The 22141-nt window shown below is 39.1% G+C and overlaps 1 protein-coding gene across 2 annotated transcripts in view; it reads right to left on the bottom strand.

Moving 5' to 3' along the window:
• The window catches only part of ctnnal1 (catenin (cadherin-associated protein), alpha-like 1), a 54417-nt gene extending 32276 nt beyond the window's left edge, over nucleotides 1-22141 (bottom strand). For both annotated transcript variants that reach the window (XM_007547578.2, XM_007547577.2), the window contains exon 1: nucleotides 21681-22141. In XM_007547578.2, the coding sequence (XP_007547640.1) occupies nucleotides 21681-21776 (96 nt within the window). In that variant the 5' untranslated portion in view covers nucleotides 21777-22141. The remainder of the gene's footprint in view (nucleotides 1-21680) is intronic.

Below are 22141 nucleotides of genomic sequence, written 5' to 3' on the forward strand. Positions count from 1 at the left end.
AACACTACTGACCGTTGCTTTCCGATGTCATTGAGTCTACAGTTTGCTTTTCATATTTGTAATGTTACCTCATGTGTCAGTCTGCCCGGTGGCTTACTGAGCCAGCTTCCTTTTGTCTGGGTCTGGACCGTGGACATGTTATTGTAATCAGTGAGGAAGTGGGGAACATGTGACAAAAAGGCTACAAATCAGACGGCGAGCACACGACATGAACTTTAGCCCACGTGTAGGCCAACAGACATGCAACCAAATGAGACAGACAAGCATGTGTGGACACTGATGCAGACAGACAGAGCGAGGTGGGGGTGTAATGAGGCTTTCTGATAAGCAGGCAGGCAAACGGGAAGGAAAAAAAAAAAAACACTCAGAGACGATCTGAGCAGAATGCAGGGGCAGCAAGTTGAATGACTTTGGATTCCTATCAGACTGTACCCCTCACTGGATATGCATGAGAAAAAGGGCAGTGCTTGGCCTTCCAGCTTGAGTTCAGCAATCACAGCTGACATTTGAATATGTGGAAGGGCGAGCAGACTCCACGGCAAACATGAGCTGGGAAGGGTTGACTGAGAATAATAACTAGCTGCTTCCCAGGGTGCAGAATCAACTCCTCGGGAAGGACAAGAGACACAGAAGTATCATTTCTCTTCATTGAGTGTGCGTGACATTTTACTGAAGAATGGGGAGAAGAACTACTTCCTGCTGCTAAATTATTTACTGATGATGGCCCAATTCTTCTTTACTGTTATTAAAAGTCCCAATTTTATAGCCAAATAAAGTCAATCTACAAAAAAAAAAAAACTCAACACAATTTCTCACCCAAAACGAGTGTCTAAGTAAATGTTTACAGACGTGCGTCATGCTTTTCAGTCATTTCTGACAATTAAGAGAAAGCAGGAGCTTCAAGACATTTTACACACTAACCTTTGATTTGCAGCAGACTTTTTGAAAATATAATGAAATGCCACGAGAACCAGCTTCAATATGAGTGAAACCTACAACTCAAACTATCGTCAAATCTGTAGTTAAGCGTTGCCCTTTGAAAAGCACATGATGTTCAAAACAAACAAACGCTGATGTCTCCCAGATGCAGGCGCAACACACAATGAAGGCTTGTTTTGAGACAATGACGTGACGCCGGTGCGCAGGTCTGAGATCTGGCCACATTTAAGGCTCAATAGGAATGCAGAGGGAAAATTACAGGATGTCTGTACCTGAAGAAGAAGTAGCAGCAGAAAGTGAAAATAGATTCGTCACAAATAACCCACTATTTCTGTTGAAAGTGACTCAAGTACCCAGTTGGTATAAGAAAAAACAAAACAATAAAAAAACGCACCAACTAACAAATGCTTTAACAAAGATACGTTTTAATGCTTTTTGGATGTTTTCAGCACATCTTAGCAAGAGACAAAGATTTTATATGACAAGAAAATAGGTAAAATTACAATTCTACCATGTGGCGGTGTCTATAATTCGCACTTTTAATTATCTGTGCAGCACATAAAAGTTTCAGACACAAAAAATGTGCTGTGAACGCTCACACATATGGAGCCCAGGCAAGGTCCCAAAAATGTATGTAAAGTCCTCATTACAAGGCCACACAGTCTGGTCAGTAGAAATTTTCTTGGCCTGGCTCCAACAACCAGATATGCAAACGGGATATTTATTTATTTATTTAGCATAAGAATGCATTTTGACACTTCTTCTGCCTGTTTTCAGGGGCACAAGTTCACAGCAGCTATTCATGTTGTTTACAGCGCTCCAGAGAAAAGCTCCATGTTGGCCGCATGAGATGCTGGACCTGTATTCAGAGGACATTAAAAAAAAAAAAAGTTTGAAAATGTCCTCGCTTCTTGCATCCAAACGGCAAGATGATCATGCGAATAAAAAAAGCTGCAAGGAAAAGCCTCAGAAACACACTGCTCGCATTCACAAGAACACAATATGTCTTTTCATGAGTCTCTGCTCACGTAATTCTCTGGATAGAAGGTGGGAGGGAGACAGTGAGATAGAGCGAGACAAAGAGGAAGTCAAGGAAGGGGTCAGCAAGCAGAAGGAAGATGTACCTTCAGCACAAAGAAAAATGCTGGGTCAGATTCACTTTTCACTATGTTAACTATTCAGGTTCTATTTCTTAAGCTAACCAGAGAGCGGAGCCTACATTTATGCATGAATGTTAATATCAAATACAGAGAACCCGGTTTGTGAAAAAGCTGAAAGATGGAGAGCTAAAAACATATATATGGTCGACTTTATTCTAATGTTTTATCTCTTTAAATTCTAATAACCATGTTTGTTCTGTATGAATAACACTTAAATCCCATCATTATTTTTTTTCTTCGCCATATATATTATGTTATATTTAACCATTTAGTTTGTCTGCCTTCAGTAAACCAAAATTATCTTCACATCACAATAAAACAAGATAATGTCTTGACTTTCCATTACAGATGAAGCATATTATGCTAGATAACGATCACAATCACGTCATTTTTTTTTATCATGATAAACATCTGTTTCTCCATTTCAAAATTAAGTGTTCATACATGTAAAGAGACACACCAGCTCCTACAGATAAAATTAGCCTTAGTTAGTCTTGATCTTTATAAAATCACTTAGGATAAAATAGTTTTTTAAAATAGTTTATTTATTTATTTTTTTAACTATTTCATAGATAACCAAGTTAAAGAATGTACTGAAACAGAGCAGGAAGAAGAGCACAGGAGCTTATGAGTCCACCAGCAGTAAGTTGCTGTTTGACACCCTGGGTCTGCGAGGGCAAGAGCGTCTCCATGGTGAGCAAACTTTTCGGGAAGCTTGAACTCGACCATTTTACAAAGTTCCCTGTTGTCAAATTAAACCAGGAAGTACAAGCTGCAGTTGGCCAGGACTTATGCTGTTATTGCTGATTTGTGTGGGTTCTTATGCCCTTTGACGGACTTCAATTGGGTACTTTGACTTTGTAAATCTCCAACTCGGGATATGTGTGGACAAATAAAAACTGGAATTTGGATTTCCAGACTTTCTACATTTCTCCAATATGAAAGATATGAGGAGTTGATGAAGAACAGGCTTTCTTAATGTATTTATATTTAGAAGATGCCACATCACAAACTTTGTGCTGATCATTATTCATGTTGTTTTTAGTCTCATTGAAGCACTCCTTCAGAAATAAAAAAAAACCAAAAAACAAAAGGGTCATTTCACGTAATTGTCTGTAAATCAGGTTTGGCTGACATGATAAGTAAAACTTTGAAATTCCTATGTTTTATTATTTTCATGAAATAAAACATTGACTATAAAGAATCTCCATTTACCCTGTGTGCACTTTAATGGCTGTATGTTTTAATTTTTTTAGCTTCACTGGATATTCCTTCATTAAATTTCCTGATTTGTTCACTATTGTGTAAAATATAAAGAAAAAATGTGTTTATCTTTTTCAAATTAATTAATAAAATATCAAAATGATCTAAGCAATAATGCAATGGCTTTAGAACAAGAGAGTCAAAATCTTAAATTGTTTATTATTAATTATTATTATCATTATAATTTCTGAAATATAGATAAAAGAATCAAAAAATGAGGTGCAACCTACTGGAATCAGCTCAGAGATTTATTAAAAAAAAACAAGTTCTGACAAACTGAAACACATTTTGGATTAATATTGTGGTAAACATTATCCAGTCGCATCATCTGCTTCCTCATTAAATCTGGAGTGACATCTGACCCTTCAGTTCTCTGCTGAAATCCTCCCTTACATGACTAAACAAGGACAGTTTGTCAGATCTGCTGGTTCTTTTTCCCGGTCCAATTTTTAGTCACACCACCAAAGAGCGCTGAACACTGCTGCACTGCGCGTCTTATTGTTTGTGTGTTAATGAATTCGGGTTTCGGGCAAATTGGGATGAGTAACAACAGTCCTTTGGATTTAATGGAGAAGACGGCGAGGATTCAGTGGACAAAGTACTTGCATGATTACATTAATCAAGAAGACCGTTGGTGCTTTTGATGCAGATTATATTCAGAAATAAAATAAAAAAAAGTTCAAGTTTGAAAATAAACCCTCATTCAGTCCGATAAATATTTCTCTGGTGCTTCTTGTGCAGCAGTAGAGGAACACGGCAATTTTAGAGTCAATTAGTTCTGGCGGCACGCACCGAGGCAGATAAGACAGGACAAAACAACAACAAAATAGATTTCAAGGTTGGCACAGAGAAGACAAACCAATAAACTCCTCTCAAATCTTCCAAGATGCCATTCGCTGTCAAATGAACATCTAAAAATCCCACTTATTGTCTGGTTTTAAAGCTTGGCATCAACCCTCCATGCTCTGCCACAGTTGGAGAGCCCAGAGTTTCCCTGAAGCCTCCCAGGAACGAGAATTCAAATAATGGGACAGAAGCGTGGCCAAGGGATTTTAGATTACATGTTTGAGATTGTTGCAATAAAGATTAAATCTCTGAGGCTGTGCAAGAAAACTGGCTTGGCATTTGTCTGCCAGAGTTTGGTAGAGTTCCTGTTCAAGAAGGAAAGTGGAGAGGCCTCGTTGCTACCTGCCGCTCTATCACTGCTGTCTAAAAATAAGGGGGAAATCCATCAAGTCTTAAGCGGGCACCTGGCTCTCCAAACCTGCCCAAAGTCACTCCGACCTGAGTCTGTGACAGTCTGCAGTGACGAGCTCTATCAGACTGAACATGAATACAGCATTTAACCATCTTTACTTTGAAAACACCGTAAGACGTCATAATCACAGGTTTGGAAAGCCTACCTGATTTTCAAGCAAATGCATTTCTACATAGCTAAGTAAATCTAGAAGCTGTTCGACCACAGTGACCTGGTAGTGCACTCACTGATGATCACACACGATCTTTACCGAAAGCAGAGCACTGCTACAGTGTAATCAGTCAGGCCGATATGAGGAGCAGGAAGCTTACAGGAAGCAGATTCAGATAAGAAAGAACGATAAACCTGGGAGAAAAACAGACGGGCAGCTGCGATGGAGCGATAGGCAGGTAAAAAGGAGCGGACACACAATAAATAAAGAAAGATGGCAGACATCCGAGGCTGACAATAAACGCAAAACATATCTGACAAAGAAACACGGCAAAGCAAGTCTTTATCAGAAAGCTGGATTCATATAACAACTTTTCATGAAAGATTAGTACCGTGTACGGACGAGACGCGAACGTCGGAATAAACATGACCTGAAATTCCTACGTCTTTGCTGAAAAGCAACCAAAAAACAAAACGGCTGGAGATCAAAAGTTTCTTTTCTAACCACCGTTCAGGCTAAAATATTACAAATTCCAAACTCTGACTGTGGTTTACCCATATTAACAGTGCATTTCTTCTTCTGGAATCAATTGGTAAACACACTAGAGTGCAGTGAATGCTATGCATTTCAAGCAAGGTTTAAAAAAAAAAAAAGGCCAAATATAGGTTTTTACATGAATCAGTCAAAATGGGAATCGGTGAGTCTCACCTCGAAGGAAATGAACAGTTTCAGAAGCCTGCTTGGTGCATCTCTGGTCACAAATTAAACACACAATAAGCTGTCTCATTATGGCACAAATTATCCAGAAACACGCCTATCACTAATACCAAAGAGAGCATTAGACAAATTGCTTTTGATAAAAAGAACTTGATTAAATACATTCAACTATATTTACCACATTCTTCATTTCAGTTTGAAGCCAGTCACACACCAACAAAGACCAAAGTGGATAATTGGTGTATATAAAAAAAAATAAAAGTGCAATTTCTTATTAAACAACTTGGAATGGAATCTGTTGTGTTTTTTTTTTTAATATTAGGGTTAGATATAAATACTTCAAGAACCGGGTAAAGACCAGTAACAATATGCTTGTGTGAACATTTTTTCAGAAATCAGTTAAAATGTAAATCACAGCTCCTGCACTGTGTTCAAAATTTAAGCTGAAAGTTTTTTGTTTTTTTTCCTTATTGCTTATTAATAAAATCTGAGCAGTCAGATTAAACAGACAGCTTTGACTGTAAGCTCTTTTGTTCTTCCAAGAAGAAATATTAAAGACATCCCTGTCTGAGTCAGCAGGGCAATGGAGATAAAATGCAACTCGTTTGAAAATGTACACTCCATGCTGTCACACATCCTTCAAGTAATGACCTCATTCTTTGATGGACGAATCATTTCCCCTGTCATCATTTTCTCTGCAAGACAGTTACCATTTTAGCTGCTTAATCTTACAAGAAAATGTAACAAAAGCACAAAAAAAAGGCACCATCAAAGATGTTATTTGTGACATCTGCAATGTAATCTTTCACTTCTACTAAGCTGCTCATATATAACTCAAACACCTAGTTATAGGACTCAATGGCTCCTTTCAGACTGTACTTCCAATCCGTGATCAAACTGATTCGTAATGTGGGTTCAACATGGCCTTTCCCGGGTTTGCATAACAAGAAACTTTGGAACTAATAAATAACAAACCTCTCAAGTCTCATGGTTAGTGGCACTCTGTTGGGAATCCACAAGAAGTCAAACATGGAAAAAAATAAAATAAAGTTAATCATTTCAATCAGTTTTACCTTGTAAAGTTGAAAGAAGGGAGGTAGGTGAATGAAAAGATTAAAACAAGCTGCAGCAAATCCCTCCCAAAGATTTGGACATTGCAACCAAACAGTGACCTGGGGCATATTTTGACATTGTGCTTACAGTCCTGTTACAATCCAGACCTTGAGTAGTCCCCACTACATTTAACTTTGTGAGAAACAGTGCGGTTTCTGGTGAGACGTGGTTGTATTCTCCTCTCAGCTTCTGAATCATCTCAGAGAGTGAAGAGTACCTGTGTGACCTTCACACACACACAAAAACACAACCCCAATCAAGTCAATTAACTATGCAACTTCAAAGCATTATCTGCTTTGTTCGTAACTGAATCGCTACAAAGAAGTATCCTGGGGACTAATTAAAGAGATAGAAAAAGATATATAGAAATAGTCAGAGCTACACCAATACAATGTATGCCACACATCAGTAAGAACTGGGTCATAGCTTTTGCAGCAGAGGCATCTTTAAAAAGCTCAAAGTGTGGCTAACCTGCCTAGCTTGACCAAAACAGCACTCTAATTGTTTCGTATTAGATAAAAGTCTGCTAAAATTAGCCAAATCCAACAGAGACAAAAGTTGAAACCTCAAAAAGACGAAACAGCATAACTTTGCTGGAATCTCATTAGCCTTCCTGTTTTCTGCTGCAAATCTTGCTCTCTCATATAGCCCAGAACGTTTGGCTTTTAAATAGCTCCTTCAGTGTCTTTGCATAGTCACACTTAATGTTTTGACGTCATACTGCTACTGAAAATGGCTAGCACCGACAATTTCTCACTGAATAACAACTTCTACGTGACAACAGCTGCTGTCAACGTGTTAAAGCTTAAGATCAGAGCGAAGGAGGAAATCCGCATCAGCTTTATTGGCCAAGTTTATGGACAAAACAAGAAGCAATATACACACATTTTAATATGATTATGTTAGGTATGTATATACACTGATATTACAAAAGGATACCATGCAGCAAAAATATGCTGTGTTGATTACCAGCAGAGTGGCTGTGATTTCCTATGCAAACAACATACATAAATCATTGGCACCCCCTTAAAATCCTTAGCTAGTTGCCTCCATGCTGAGTCATATTTAACAACTGCCTGATTTTGTAAATGTATCAGCAGAACAACTACAAAAAACTTGATATCAGCCATAAAAACCTCCCATCAGTCATTATGATGGGTAATTACAAGCAATCGACAAATAATAGTGTGCAGTGAAACGCAGCCTAACCAGGCTGACAGATTCAATCACAGACTGAATGGTCTGCAGGGACAAAAGTGACACTTAAAAAAAACCTCAACGGGTTTCCTTCAAACAAATATTATCTGTTCCTGTTGATTGAAAAAGCAGAAAGATCCAGGAGATTCAATTTTGTTTGTAACACACTTATTGAGGGAAAACACTTATTAAAGATATTTTCAGAAGGTTCATTTAGAAATCCTCCTCTCTGTTTACGGACTGAAGATTTTAATCAAGATGACAAAAGGTAATAAGAAAAAGTCAGGTGTTGAAAAAAGTCGACATTGGCATAAACGTTCACCAATTAGCTACATAAGGTGAAAAAACTGGCATACGAGGCAAAAAGGATACTATAAAAATGAAAGAACTGTGTTCAGCTTATAAAAGATGGGGGAAAAAAACAAACATCAGTACTTTGAATGTCTGTTGAACATCAGTACATTAGAGCAAACCAGGAAGAGTCGCTGAAAGTGGTAAGCAAACTAAAAAGAGTCAAAGCTGAAGAGTTCAGCATGCCTGAGAGTCTCACCCTGTGGGACTTTGACTTTTAACCCTGGACTTAATACCGCCATAAAGAATAGAGAGACGTGTTTTTAGATTCTACGCACACGCACGCACACACACACACACACACACACACACACACACACACACACACTGATGCACATTGTAGGAGCTTGAAACACGAACCCTGGAAGGAATGCAGACCCCAAGACTTCTGACAGCATAATAGCTTGTGTTGTAGCACACACACAGACTTTCAAACACATTTATGGCTTAAGGAACACGCTTTCACTTCATGACGCATGCCATGTTTTTACTGGCAGAATTTCAATAAGGGAAATGGGGGTGTTTTGTAGCCTGGACATGGTGGTACAAAATATGCACGATGTGACCTCTAACAAAAACACACCTGCAAATGTCTACATATATCCTCTCAATTAGACAAGATGACGTTTTTATCTTCAATAACTTCTTCCAGTGGTTCACACAACAGATCCAGTGAAAACATCCTGAATAACCACAACTTTATTTATAGGAGTTAGGCAACTTTAACTTATTTATAGGATTTGGCACCGACTGTGTGTCATTGAGAACACACTGGGCTGTTTCCTGGATGACTGGCCCCCAGCTGTCACCCAGTGGCTCCAGTCATCTACACACAACGGCAAGATAAGGAAACCTACATCACACTGAAAAGGCGAGGTGTGAAGCGTTTCCAGTCTGTCGATGAGACAGGAGGCGAACGAACGGATGCAGTCTGATGACGTGCTCAATCTGAGGTTTATAAGCTTTCATTTAAATTGTAGACGTCGCTGTGAAGATGCATCTGCCCCACTAGTTTAAGATACAAATTATTCTACGCAAATAAAATTAAGAAAATTCCTTTTATGCGCCTCGTTTGTAAACGTCTTCCCATTTTATCAAGGTACGTCTACACACATAAAATAATTTCAATTGGCTTTTATAGGGCTGAGTAACCAAAATTATATGTAGTTTCCAAAATTTTATATTTATTTTATGCATGTTTGTAACACCAGTCTATGTGTGTTTTAACTCTACATCCCCAGAGAATAATGCTGCCACCACCATGTTTCACAACAGGGGTGATGTGTTCAGTGCTGTGTTATCCTTCACACAGAGTTTCTAACAGGCCAAAAAAAAAACTGTTTGCTGTTAAATGGCTTGCTGGATACTTTAAATGTGACTTCTTAGGTCCTTCTTTTAGCAGAGGCCTTCTTTCTGTCACTCTTCTCCTGAGAACAGATTTGTGTTGTGCATGACATGCAGTTGTTGATTTTGAGACCTTCACTGAACATCTTTCATTTATATTTAAAAGTGAATTACACGCAGGTGGACTCGGTTTACCTCTTGCAGTATCGAAACAAAGGGATTGCTCTGCAGCTCACGCTTTTCGGATTTTTATCTATACGAAATGTTGAAACTATGTATGGTTCTTCCTCCGTTTTACTGTTATTCTGTACCAGGCATGGGTCTATCACATAAAGTCCCAATAAAAAAAAAAAACGAGTTATATTTGTGGTTGTAATGAGAAAACTGTGTTTAAAAAAAAACAACAAAAAAAAAACATCAATGGCTATGAGTAGGCACTCTGTCTCAATCTTCAAAGCAGCCCGAGAAAATAATGAAACTTTAAATCCCGCTCCTTCTGCAAAGTCTTTCAGTGCAAAACCAGATTTGTTCAGACTCCCACAGCTCTGTAATCTTTGCAGTGCCATGTTAGAAATCGCCGTTTCATTTTTGGTGTGAAGTCTTTTCACATTGTTTGAGATCCTCTTCCCTTACGAGTGTGCTCTGAGCACTGTGTCGGCTTTAAAACACGATTCCCCCTGAAGATGTGTGCCGATCATACAAAAACATCTTAAGAATACCACCATCGTGATCACTCTCGGGTGCTCTCTGTCAAAGAGGGGACATGTAAATCTGCTTTAAACATCCCCCTTCCCCCTCCTTTTTTTCTCCACAGAATTCATGTTCTTCCTGCTGAAGAAGAGGTGCAGTGCTGAGGATTGTGTCTCAGTTTACAGGGATGCAGAAGAGGGAACTGATTCAAAGAGAAAATGTAAAGCTGAGCTTCTGAGCTCTGAGCAAACCTGTAGCCCCTGGCTAACGTTTCGCCGGGACGCATAATTAATCATGGGATACGGGGACAGGGGACTCTGGAGAAGTTGAGATTAAAAGCAGGGGGAGGCTGTGGCGGGGGCTGGGGGTGGGCTTGTGAAGTGAAGTAGAGAAACTAAGGCTGAAGACAAAACCAAAGAGCAAGATTGTAAGATGTGTGTGACAGGAAAACAAACTCAGGAAATTGAGCAGAGGAACACAGGAGGGACAGAAGGCATACAAAAGAGGTACTGCAGCATCTTACGTCCCGATACGTCCTACCAGCTTCTCCCTAAAGTCGCCTCACGAACTGAAAGATTCCTCTACAGCGGCTTAACGTTGCTCTCAGTGAAAGTGACTGTATTACACAAGGTCAGAAGAGGGCCCCTGATAATCAAACGTGTGGTGCAATTTTTTTTTCCTTCAACGACAAATGAAAACCTGCACATTAAAAAAAAGACAAGGCTACTGTATTATTAGGAGCGCATTGAGATCTTGTGGCCGCAACATTTCTCATCAAATTGCAGTCTGTCAGGTGAAACACTAACTGTTTGATGTGTCCGTCTAAGCAGGTATTATTGTGAGCGCTACGCCTCGCAAGAGAAGGGAGCAGGTGTTTACGGCTGCGATAATGCTGGTGGATGTTGGGATAAGGATATGACTTGTGATAAATAAACAAATACAGTAGCTAAAATGTATCTTGTTGCTTTGGGATCATAGCAAACACAGATTCTAGACAATGAGTATCCCAACCAGTTAACTGAAAGAAAAAATTAAAAAAAAACTTTATTGTTTCCACTTTAACAGAAAGGCGATATTGAAATGGAGCAACTTTCCTGTAGTTGTACCTGCAAGAGAGCGCGGCGGCTGTTTGCTGTAAAAAAAAAAAAAAAAAAAAATCAATGGGTTCACTGAGCAGCCGTGAGTGATTAGTTTTCCAAGAACAATCTAAAACACGACTTAATCAGTTAATAAATAGCCGTTTTCCCCATTTCGTATCGTTTCTGATCTGTTCGTGCTTTGCTAGAGCAGGGATGCAATATGTCGATTGCGGGAGGTTTTGAGTCGATCTCGGCATTAGGTGACAAACTGAACGCTGAGACCCGCACGTCCTCCTCTGATTGGCTTATCAAAACGTTCGGAACTTTATTAAAGAACAACAACAACACATCAAAAAAAGTGTTCAAATGAAGGACCCAATAAAAATAATAATCTCAGTGTTTATTGTTTCAACAAGGTGTTGCACAATTCTGTGCGTTTCAGTTCCATTACCAAAATAACTAGCAGAGCAGGAGTTTAAAATTAACTAATCAACCACCGCTGGGTTCATGGGAGCGCTTATTAATGATCGCAAAATAAATATCAAGCCTGCAAACCGGATATCGTAACGGACTGAATGTTCTGTATTTAACATAATCTCTGCTCGGCTTGAAGAGTGCAGGAGGTTGCCGTGGCAACGGATGTGCTTAAATGACATAGAGAGACGGAGAATAAAAAGGTGCGAGTGATTTAGAGTTGATCATCTGTTTGGGTTATTTTGCCTTTGTTTACCTTCGTCTTGGCACATCACAGCCGCTGTGGTTTCTGAGCGTTCAATAAACGAGAAACTTGGACTAATCATCTCGTTCGTCTGCGAGAATAGTCATTTACAACAAACATCAAACACTGTAAATATGTTTCATTAAGTATTTAACAAACAAATGGCTTCTACCACGATAATTATGTGAAATTACATTAATTGTCTAATTTAAAAAAAAAATAGTTTTGTTGCTCTCTGGCATCTTGCTTTGAGCTCAGAGTCTGAGAGGCTTTTCCTTTATCAAACTATCTTTTGTGCTCCTTATTTAGTGGAAATATTGATGTTGATGAGACTTTCTCCAAAATGATAAACTTTTTCAATCTTTATAGCTCCACTGTTGAAAATGAGGCTCTGACATTCACAAATGACGGTGAAATAAAATCCAGTCCAACATCTGGTTTCAGGTGAATCCTCTGGAACCTGTTGGAGGAAAAATATCCCAACTTCAGAAGATGAGCTTTAACCTAACAGAGCTCTGTGGTTCCTCCTGTCAGTATGAGAGTCAGGATGAGGAGGCGCCATGTTAGGAAGAGAAGTGGAAGCTGCAGGATCTTCAGAACAAACAGGTCATGATGCTGAGCTACTGATCATCCCTCTGTCTGGACACAGGATCAATAGAACCAGTTTAAAAGCTAAAATTAATGGTTATATGCCAGACATGGAAAACTGGGATGCACTCCATGCCATAAAAGCATGTTTACTAATTTTTTTTTTTTGACTAAAATCAATTTTAGAATTTTTATATTTCATTTGTGGTTCTATGAAATCTTGGTATTGCCATTTAATGTTATCATGCAGTGAGTCACATATTGACTAAAATCTACGCTTAATCTGGACTGCATTTGATCACTTCGAGTTAAAAATCCGAAATAGTTTGACTAAAAGACTGAAAAATATAGTTTGTAAAATAAAATCTTTGTACAAAAAAATAAAATAAAAATGTGCTTGAGCGTTCTTGAAAAAGAAAATTAAGGGATTATTGGAATCTATACTCTGAAAGTGGCACTGTCAATTTTCATATTAAGTGAACATGCTATTTTTTCCTTTGTCTAATTATTTAAGACACGAGTTGTTGTTTTTTTAATTCAATAATAAACTAAATAAAAATCATATTTGATTTGCCACTCTGGTCAAATCAAGAGACAATTAAAGAGACAAATTAGCCAATCAACCGGTGATCAATAAAAAAAAAACAGCAAACATAAAAGCAAAACATCTGAATAGGCAGGGAACCATTTGCAATGGCAGCAGAGATATGTTAAAAAATAAAAGTAAAGCTTGACTCAGCTGAAAAATGTAACTTTGCAATTTCCAAATATCTAAGCTAGAGAAGAAAATGCGTGGTACTCTCAGCTCTGTGTCCTTCACACCGTCTTTGTTCTGGCATGTCAAACTTCATTTCTTAAAAAAAAAAAAAATCTATTATGAAGAGGGGAGAAGTTCAAAGATACTTGAAGAAAGCAATTAACACACAGAAAATTCCCCCGGTGGCAACGTTCGCCATGTTCCTGCAGGAGACCGAGAGGACGCATGGGATAGCCTTGGGGTGAATTTAAATATTTCTGCTTTGTGTGATCCTAAAAGACCCATTTTATTTATTTTTTTTTTAATTGATGTAACATTTATTATCAAAGCAAACATAAGTATTTTACTAATATCGTAGATGTAGGTAATACAGTTTCGCAAAGCATTTATCCACCGATTCCCAGCGTGTTCTGGTCCGTTTCATGTTCCCGACACCAGAATCATCATTGTGCCGAGCAAAGAGAGCGTGAACAGGAAAGCAGTGGGAGACGAACAGCTGCCTGCCAAAGAGAAATGTGTTTACCTGGGGTTGTCCAGGCAGCAGAGGGAAAGAATACGCCATGCAGAGTCCCCTCCAATTTCAGTGAGTGGCCTTTTCTTGCTTACTTGTCTACTTGGCCACAAAATGTTTTATTTTCTATATCATAAATTAGTGGAGTATGTTATGGAGTATGCCAGAAAAAAAAAAAAAGTTTGCAACACCTTTCCCTTGTTTACAACAAAGAGATTCAACCATTTGGAAGTATACCCTACAGTGGGGAAGCTACGTGCAGCGTGTCTGCTAGTCGATTGCAGATTGCCCTTTTGAACAGACAGCCTGACTACTGAATCAGTCAATATCGGCTTGGTATCTTTCTCTATAAACAACAGAGAAAAAGAGATAGAACGAAATAATATATATAACTGAACTGAACTGAGTTCAGTTCAGTTATATATGCCCTATACCTTTTTATATTTACAGTTTTTGTGTAAATGTCATGAAAGCATTAGGCTTTAACACATGGTAACGATACCCTGAGAATCAGGCCCAGTTGATATTCTACTCAACAGTTCAAAAATCTAAATTTCTGCTAAGAAAACAATGTGTAATTTATTTATTTATTTATTTTTTGCTATGCACCAAGACGAAACGTTAACTCATTTGAGATAAATTTATGTGCCATTACAACCCATCTTTGAACCCATAAAGCTGATCCCCATCGTGCCTTCAAACCTGCATGATTTTCCGTAGCAACAAAGTGTCGGGGGGGGAATATCCGTGATGCAGCTCTATACCTTTCCACATCCCAAATGTTCCCTATTTAATTGAGAGCTGGTGGCTGTGGAGACTGTTATAGAACAGTGCTTTTGTGGATTTACATACCTGAGCGAAGGCCGGACCTCGCAAACTCCAAACAGCAGCGCCTCAAGCAGCGGTCGTGACGTGTGCCATCAGAGAGCTGCTCAGTTGCAAACTGTTAAATTTAACCTCGTTTTACTTCTGAACTGTGCGTTGGCATCTGTCTCACTCTGCTCCTGGAGCTCCCGCTCAGATGCTAAGCATCATGCTACGTTAGGCACCATATAACTGCTAGTTGAGCTCTCCATCTGCGCTCTCCCACTTATGAGATATCTCATCATCATAAAACAACAATATACTGTAAATACAAGCTGGTAATGGGCCGGATCTCTCTACAGAGATAATAACAGGGTGGATTTCAGTGCCTAAAAGAAGCTGTACAAATTCAGACAAAGAGTCAATACGACTATGGGCCAACACACAAGCATTTCCATTAAACAAAGAACTAACACCCACCAAGCCAGTGAGTACAGGTCATTTCAGTTGTTTAATCAATACTTAATCAGCCTTTAGTGTATAAGTATACACCTTTGTGAAGAGTTTTTTTCACTGAAACAATAAAAAAAAAAAAACTTTCTCTCTTAGTTCAAGCTTTTGAATAACCTAAATAGTAGAATGTGTAAGAGCTTTTTTTTTTTTTAGCAATCTAGCTAACTCTCTTGTGTCTCAAAGATCGATTTCCTTTTACAGAGTTATTTAGGGGCCATGTGCAGTCATTCAATCAAGAGCGTTAAAAAAAAAAAATACTTTTTTTTTTGTTTTTTTTAACTGGAAGTAAATCGTCTGATGAAAGGCGATTGCTCCAACATCTGGGGCAGACCCTGTTAAAGGCACTTAAAGAAAGCAGAGCTTTGTAATGACTCCCATGATACCAATAGTGAGAAGCTTTCAAGACAGGCGACAAAGGTTAACCCTTTGTCTCCTGTGATGCTATTACACTAGAGTGATGCTAGTGTAATGGCATGCTGCTTTGCTAAATTGGACTCATGCGAGACTTGTAGTCGTTTCCTGCAAACAGCAGTGATGAAAAAATTGTATTTGTTTGCATAAAAAAAAGGAAGATACATCTGATCTCAAGTAGCACCTAAAAAACAGACCAGGTGACGTATTGTATAGGTGTGAATTGGCTTGGCTTACAGCTGTACATAATTATAGTATTATCAGCATTTGAGATGAAATTTCAGTTCAACAAAACTGGCATAGTTGACACAGTACTACAAACGCATAGAAGAAAAAAAAAAAAAAAACTATGGAAGCCCTCATCCTTTTCCCATAGGTTCTAATACATACACTGAAGGTTTATTGTGCCCCATATTACCATGGGATTAGTACATTTTGGTTTGTGAGTGCTTATGCACACACACACACACACACACACACACACGCTATAATCCTTTCATTCCAGGGCCTCATTTGTCTTCATTATCGTCATGAGGCTCAAGGAAGAGGATCTGTTATAGCTCGTGGCTACAGTGCTGCCTCTGTGCCTGGGTATAAAAATCAACTTTAGCTCTACCTGGAAATTTGTCATGTCACTGTAGCACAGGGCTAGGGATATTATGACAGAAGTACAGTGCTCTGCAAATGATTTAGTAAACCTTTGTCTTGTTGAAACGAACAGCTTCAGTGTATTTTGATGGGATATTTTTTGGTTAGATCAATGCAAAGTGTTATACAACTACCCAATTGTTGTTTTTAACTGAGGGGCAATAAATACAAAAGCAAGCCACACTTAAATTTTTTTGTTTTTTTTTCCTCCCCCATCAAGATTCGGTATCATTTTACTTACAAATCGCAATTATACACAACTTTTGTTACAAGTCATTTTTTTCAGTAGGCCGTTTAATGAAAAACTTCCTACTGAGTTCTTATATGGGTGAAAAATATGCAACTGAACTTCTGTTTGTGAGCAAAAAAATAAAAGAAATGTAAAAAAACTCCCTTTTCTTTTCACCTACTGCCCTCTTTAGCACATTGGAAAGCAATACTGCATGTGCTACAGAAACCCCGGAAGCGCGACAAAGTCGATGCTAACCGACTTGGACAGAGAACGGATTTTCCCGGCCCAATTATAACAGCAAATCTCCATGCTAAGTCCTGAAGGAAAATGATGGAGACAAGAGGGCTGTGTAACCACAAGGCTTAGTTGTCACACGTATTTAAATGTGCGCTGAACTGATCAAAGCCTTAGATATAAAACTCCTGTGCTACGATGCGTTCCCACGCACTTTTAAAAAAAATGAAAAAAATTGCCCAAGAAAACACCACCATGTCTGCACCCAGGCTGACATGGTGGGCTTTTATTCGGGAAGCACGACTCGATAGAAAAAAAAAAAAAAAGCCAGGAACAAAGCTGCTAGTTCACCAACCGTCGCATGAAAACAGGGGTCAGATCTCGAGGAAAACACACACCACATTATTGCTAATTGCTTTCCACTGTTGTCATAGACCACATCACAGGTGGGACACACGCACAGAACTGCAGACGTGCTTGTTTCCTTCCCCTTCTCTCAGTGTGGTGCCCGGTGCATTTCTGACCACCACCAGAGCAATTAATTTGCTTCATCAGGTCCTTTAAAGCAAATCTGAGGCTGGAAGTGAAGGAAAGCACATCTAGAGGAAGAGAAAAAAAAAACTTTCTTGCTGAGAAAAGCAGCTTTGAAAACTGCACGAAAAGAAAATCGTGTCTTGAAAAGAATCTATGGAAAGAAAAAAAAAAAAGAATCTAAGGACAGAAAAGGGCCCAGGAAATCTATGGAAAATATTAAAAAACAAGGACTTAAGACTAAAAGAAAACTTTGTAAATGACGCCGACACGTTGCACCCTTCCCTAAAATGTGCAAACCACGAATCAGTATGACAGGTGAACATGCAGGCATGAAAAGAAAGACGTGGGTGGAACAGAGAGCTGCGAGTGTGTATGTAAGAAAAGTGCAAGGCGGGGACACTCCCAGGCCTGTAATTACAGCCTGGTGGGAGTGAAGCTGATAACTGAAGCCTGGGCACATCAACAAGACAGGGAGGGGAGAGGATTTTTTTTTTTTCCTTCTCGCTAGTTATACATCGACCTACACAATATATATGTTGCATAAATAGACAAACTCAATAACATTTGGTGCTGCTTCGGAAGTTCGCAACATGTTGCCCACAAAATGATTTTGTGCAACTTTAGTATAATGATTTAATGAAATCACCTCAAATGTATTACAGTTTCTCAAAAATGCCACTAAACAATCATCCTTCAGTTACTGTTATCCATGTAAGGGGGTAAATGTCTTAAAGTAAGTGTAGATTTCACTACTAAATATGTTTTTTTCCCTTTAAACTAGTCATTTTATGTGTGAGCTTCAATATAAAGGGTACAGGGACATGTGTTGTGCCCAATTTGCAGTATGTGATTCACACTCTGCTTCAGCCAGAGTGAGATTTTCACAGTATGAGCTTGAGAAAAAAAAAAAAAACACAAATTCACTGTATAATGGTGTAAAGTCAAAAATCCAACCAAAAAGATAAAACAACCCAAATCACTTTATAAACAACATTTAAGTTATTTACTTCAACTCGCTAGCCTGCAGTCTGCTGCTTAACCCCTTACGACACCGACCGTGTCAGAGACCACGCCTCCAACAGGTAATCGTTTCTCAGTGGATGAGGGTCCAGAGCCTCTGCACAAAGTAGAGCGTAGCACAAGGATCTGGTTTTTACAAGGCTATCTCTTCGAGCAATTTTTGCATCTAATTGACAGCTGACGTTTTCAGCTTGATAGACAGTCTATTTTTTTTTTATTTCTTAATCACTTGGTACACTTGGCACAAACTGATTTAACTACAACACACGGAAAACTTTCTCACAACAGCAACCGATGCCATCACTCTAACAATAGTTAACAATTTTGAAGTTGATAAGTCTTTGAGAAGGTAATTTCTTTGAGCATTTGAAAGCTCTGTTGCTATGGGGACACGTCTCACAATGCGAACAGAAAAGGAAAATTACGAAGATTGTCCTTGAGGCCCGCTATTCAACAGGACGGCGATATGCTGAATGCCACTGCAGCGTGCAGCACATTTCTCTTTGCTGTTCGCCAAAGCCGAGCCAGTCTATCTCCGCAGGAAGGAGTTTACACGTCTGTGTAACATCTTTATAAACTGTAACTCCATCTATAACTTCACCGGGATCTGCCCTTAATTCCCTTTTAGCTTTTTTTTTTTTCATAAATGACCGAAAGTCTAAAGGAACATCCTAAATTGAAAGCACACCCCCTTAACAGATGTGCTTTTCTGATAACCAACACATCCATTCAGCACTAGATGACCTTATCTCTCAAATGAGCCAGAGCAATGAGAGGGAGGAAGCTATTTGGGAAAGCAGACGAGAGATGGGAGGTGGTGAGGGGATGACAGTCTCATGGACACCTCTTGCATGCCCACCGTTCTTCCACCCACTCTGTATGCCCAAACAGTGAGGTGCCTCTCTTTCTCTGCCACTATCTTTCACTGAGAACAACAGGGCTTTTACACGTCTTTGTCCCTCTAGCCTCCTACACAGAAAAAAAGCCTTTAGCATTCAAAGGATTAGTGTTTCTTTCCCCCTGCCGACTTCGTGAAACACAGTTGTTCTCAATTTGTTCCCGTTACTGGAATCAAGGTTTTCAAGAGTTCTAAAAGTTATTGGAATAGTTTAGAAAATGTTTTATCATACCATTCCTACACTTTGAAGTCCTTTCAATGAGATGTACAAGAAGGTGCAAGTGTGACCAGAGTCTTTTTTTTTTTCTTTTTCCACCAAACAGATTTCAGTTCCTAATCAGTGTTGGTGCTACAGCCAGTTCTTTACTGTTCTGTAAAAGTGCTGGTTTGCTCTTCCACCATCCAGGGCTGAGTCAGAACCCTCGTCCAGTTAATATTTAACCTGTCCTGTGTTTTATTCTGTTTTTTTGACAATTAAGACCACAAATTATTTTATTTATCCAAGCATCCCTGTAGTAGATGCACTAATAGCACCACCTAATGCGGTTTTAAGCTACTAAATGTGCTTTGTGAACACTCCTTATCTCCTGATCTCCCACCAGCTGATTAGGAGTTGGACAGAGCTTTTAGATTACAATTTATTGACACCACCTGGAGAACTTAAAAAAAACTGAAAGGGCTAAAGAACCCAATAGGAAATGGAGTTAATAAATTCAGGAGAAAATCGAGTTGTAAGTGGCGCAATGACCTACTTAACCTCCATTACGAGTGATTTCAAAATAAACTGAGACGATCAGAGACAATCAGATTATGTTATTCTGATACAACATTTTATCATCACTGACGTGTTTTCAGTGTTTTAAATTCACCAATCAAGCCACTCTGGAGTTTTAAACAATTCCCTCTTTTTAATTCACTGCATTTCTCTATTAGCTTCCCTCTAGCTACGAAAGGAAGTGGCTCTTTCCTCTGGCCCGGCTGAAAACAAGTGCCAGACTCGAATCAGCCTCAGCAGAAACACAGAAACCTGCCTCCTAGTACTTAGGACTAGTTTTAAGACTGGAACCAATTTGGAGGAAGAGTCACACAATGATGCCCCTCCCCCACCTGTTGCGGCAAAAAGTGACTGTAAATCAATGAAGAGTCATCTATCTATCACTCTTTCTGAAGAAATAGTTTTGAATTCATTACAAAAATTCAGATCAGTTGGTTGGTTGCAAAGACTGAAACTTACAGCTAGTTACAGCTAGTCCAAGATGCAACAAGAACAAAGACGCCTTCTACTATCTTAAAAACCAATTCAGTTCAATTCAGTTCAGTTTTTTTTAACATGGCACCAATTCATAACAAAAAACTCCCATCTCAAATACCTCACTGCAGTTTATATAAACCTTATATAAAACTTTAAATCATCATTCTGCTGGTAGTGGTCTGTTACTTATACAAAAAAATGAAAAGAAAATGGGACATTTGAAGCATTTCTTGTTGGAGTATCTGCTATAAAGCTAAAGTCCAAATGTTTTATAGTTGCCTGGGTGAATTCTATTCTAATTGTAGCTGTCAATTTAAATAATTGACAGCTCCTGTTTAACAGTATGACAGATTAGAGGTTCAGAAAATAGCATTTTGAGACAGGACTTTATAAGATTGTAGAATTTTACTTTCAATTTGGCACCTCTTAGGCCAGCTTGATGGTAAACAAGTGCATTATTCTTTGCAATAAGGGCATGAAAACCACTAGTAAATTGGCTGGGTTAATGTGCAATGTTTTTGAATTAAGTCTGTTTGTAAAAGTGAAAATAACTACACAAAATAATAGTTGATTTTTTTTTTTCTTAAATGAAACCAGAGGCATCATCTTGCAGGTGTAAGCTGTACAAATTTAACAAATTTAACTGTCTGTGTGCATTAATATAAAACTAATTGACCCAAGTTCCATCGGAACTACAAAAGAGTTGCTAAGCGAGTCTTCAACTGGGTTTTTCATTTCGTCTGTTTATTGTCGAACACAGCACGTGCTCCGAGAGGTGGGAATCACAGCTCAGCCCCCGGACCAGGAAACTACGAAACTCTACTGGACTTTGACACGTTATTCCCAAACTGACTTCAGTGCTCATGAAAAAAAAAAAGAAAAAAAAAAAACTTTTGCAAAGAGGGAATTATGACCCTAAACATTTAAACTATCTGGAAATTCATTGAATTGCTTTGTTAATGGTTATCTTTTTACTTCTTTATTTAGATTCTTTTTAAGTCAATACGTGGGTCCTCTTGTGTTTCATAGAAAAGTTTTAAAACATTAAATACTTCGTAAAAGTTTTAACCAACAAGTTCTAGTGTATACGATTAGGTGTCACGCTAACGGTAAATCGGCTATTTACGGTGACATAGCTGAGATTATCTAAACTAAAGTGTCGGAGCTGCGTTTAAACGCCGCACCAGAAGGGAAGCACGCAGTCTGGACACACAAACAGGTAAACACAAGAGTTGGCCTCGTTTGAGCCCCCCCAGAACAGCAGTGGGAAAAGTTACAAAGCTTCCGAAAATACTCACCTGCGACACCAAGGGAATAAGCGTCTGCTCCACGGAGCGAGTTTTGATCTCCAGGCCGGAATCAAAGTTACTGTTGCCGCACGGAGATGAAGCCATTCCCGCCGAGCTTTTTTCTTTCTCCCCCCTCTCTCTGGCTCGCTAGCACTCAATCACGACGCACGGACGAACACTTACTGAGTTCGCTCCCTAATCTCCGCTGCTTTAGCAGCTGCAAAACTGGCTGGCGCGGACTCGAGATTTAAAACAGCGAGTTTCTTTTTCTTCTTCTTCTTCTTCACACTTCGTCACACAGACAGTAATCGAGCAGTTCTCCACACACGCACGCTGCTTTAATCCCCCTCCGGGTCGGTGGTTGCGCCGCTGCGCCCGCTAATGTCCATGTAGTTTACTCAGCTACAGCAGGGAGCGGACTGCAGCACACCACTGTGGGCAACCACATTCACACACAGGCACGCATGCAC

Source organism: Poecilia formosa, unplaced genomic scaffold, assembly GCF_000485575.1.
Source record: "Poecilia formosa unplaced genomic scaffold, Poecilia_formosa-5.1.2 Scaffold21, whole genome shotgun sequence".
Classification (NCBI taxonomy): Eukaryota; Metazoa; Chordata; class Actinopteri; order Cyprinodontiformes; family Poeciliidae; genus Poecilia; species Poecilia formosa.